This window comes from Capsicum annuum, chromosome 11 (assembly GCF_002878395.1).
Source record: "Capsicum annuum cultivar UCD-10X-F1 chromosome 11, UCD10Xv1.1, whole genome shotgun sequence".
Lineage (NCBI taxonomy): Eukaryota > Viridiplantae > Streptophyta > Magnoliopsida > Solanales > Solanaceae > Capsicum > Capsicum annuum.
In genome coordinates, this window is record NC_061121.1 from 139248321 (window position 1) to 139250542 (window position 2222).

Here is a 2222-nt window from a genome sequence, read left to right on the forward strand (position 1 = left end):
GCATGTAACCACGATTACAGGCCCTCTTTTCCCCTGTTCAGCTTATTTCATAGTTGGATATATTTTTCCCTAATCAGTTCATAATGGAAAAATTTCACACCTTCCCCTTTTCAATCTCATCCAACACACTCTAAAGTGCTAAAAATGCATGGGTTATTCAATTGCCAAAACTAAAATCTACACTACAAAAATAGAAATAAAGGATACGAGCCACTTTGGTAGCATTTGTAGGTTGCCTCCCACATATCGCCTTAGTTATCATCATCGCACGACATCTTCCTTCTTTATTTCTCAAGTTAGGTCATCAAGGGCCCTCTTGTTCACTTCTTTGGTTTCAACATCTACCATGGATATCACTTGAAGTGTCGCGGGTTGTTTCCTTGTTTTGCATACTTGAAAGGAGACCTCATCCTCATGCACTCTAAACCTCATCTCCCTCAATTCTAAGTTAACAATGGCTCTTCCGGTTGCTAAGAAAGGTTCACTAAGAATGATGAGCACCTCTTGGTCCATTTCACAATCTAAAACCACAAAGTCCATCGGCCTCTTAATAGACCGATCCACCATTAGAAGTCTCATAGATGTTGGGATTAGGGTTTCTAATCCAAGCTTCGTATAAATGAAAAAAGTCATAAGGTTTATACTCCCATCGAGATCGCATAGAGCTTTCTCAAACATATGTATTCCGATGGAACAAGGGATGGTAAAAGCTTCGAGGTCTTCCTTCCTTACCGTAATTTTGCTACTCATGATAGCACTAAAACCATGGGTGACTTCAATTGTGTCACCATATATGAGATTATTCTTTGACATCAACTTTTTCATAAGCTGAGCATATCTTGGGATCTCTTGTATTTCTTCAAGCAATGGGATATTTATTGAAAGATTGCTAAGCTTGGCCATAAATTTCTTGAGTTTGTCACCCACCTATTTTCTATGAATTCTTCGAGGTAATGGGGTAGGTACTCGGATAGTTAGCATCATATCATTTTGTGGCTTCATACTTTCAACCACTTAATCATCAAATTCCATCAGTTCCTTTTCATTTTCTTCTTCTTCTTTATAAGATTTTAGTGGAACATCTTTTGGATTAACCTTAGGCACCTTTTCACCCAAATCTTTTTTAAAGTGATCACCAAGGGTCTTCCTACTCCTAGTGACAATTGCTAAAACTTGAGAATCATTCTTCGAGTTTGCAATAGTTTTACTAGAAAGGACACCCCTTGGCCTAGCATTGATTTAAGTGGAAAATTTTCCCAATTTGGGTCTCTAATTGTATAATGGAGATGGAGTGGGACACCATGGTTTCAGAAAGCTGTGAAAAATATACTTTTAGCTCATGAACCATCTTGTATCTACCCTCCACCCATATCAAAATTCTTATTAATACATCCTCAGTTTTGAATTAGTCAAAGTCAATAGAACTCAGCTCGTAGTTCTTTGCCCGATCATGGGGAGGCACATAGCACTTATTCTCGTGCTCTCTATTCCTCCAATCCTTATAATGATCACGATTCATCCAACCTTTATTCCCACTTTGCCTTTGATAGGTGGTACGAGAACCCCTTGAGTAATTTTCCAAGTACCAAATCTCCTAATTTAGCTTTTTAGCCTCCTCATTATCTTTGTAGTCTTTTAATGCCGCGGCATTCACTGCTTTTGCGGGTGCACCCATCACATGTTTTGTCAAAAGCTCTAATTGAGTTATCATATTTTCGATACTCTTCTATATTTCTTCATATCGCTTCAGTTGTTCCTTGTCAACCAAGGATGTAGTGTGAGAGCTTTTAGGAACTTTGGCATCTCGGGTATGCCATCATCGATTTTACTTTGTCACGTTCTTAAGAAAATTCATTGTTGAATGATAGTGCAACTTTACAAGGGAACCTCCTGATGCGTTTTCCACCATAGTTTTGTTTAGAGGATCAAGGGTCCAATAGAAGATTTAGAGAAGCATCTTCTCCGAGACCTCATGGTTTGGACATTGCATTAGTTTTCTGTTGAATCTTTCCCATACTTGATACACAGGATCCCTATTCAATTGCCTTAAATTGATGATCTCATTCCTCAATTAGAGAATCTTAGTAGGTGGGAAGTATCAATCAAGAAAAGCCATGGTAATCTCTTCCCAAGAAGTGATTGAACTAGCCAGGAGTAAATGGCGCCACCAAACCGTCTCACCTATTAGAGAGAATGGGAAAGGACAAATACGGATAGATTCT

General features: G+C 38.6%; 1 protein-coding gene across 1 annotated transcript; it reads right to left on the reverse strand.

Annotated features, from left to right (window-relative positions):
* Positions 1-291: 291 nt before the first annotated feature.
* LOC124888899 lies at positions 292-903 on the reverse strand. Its single transcript, XM_047400186.1, has one exon. The coding sequence runs from the start codon at positions 901-903 to the stop codon at positions 292-294; it is 612 nt and encodes a 203-aa protein (XP_047256142.1).
* Positions 904-2222: the final 1319 nt, after the last annotated feature.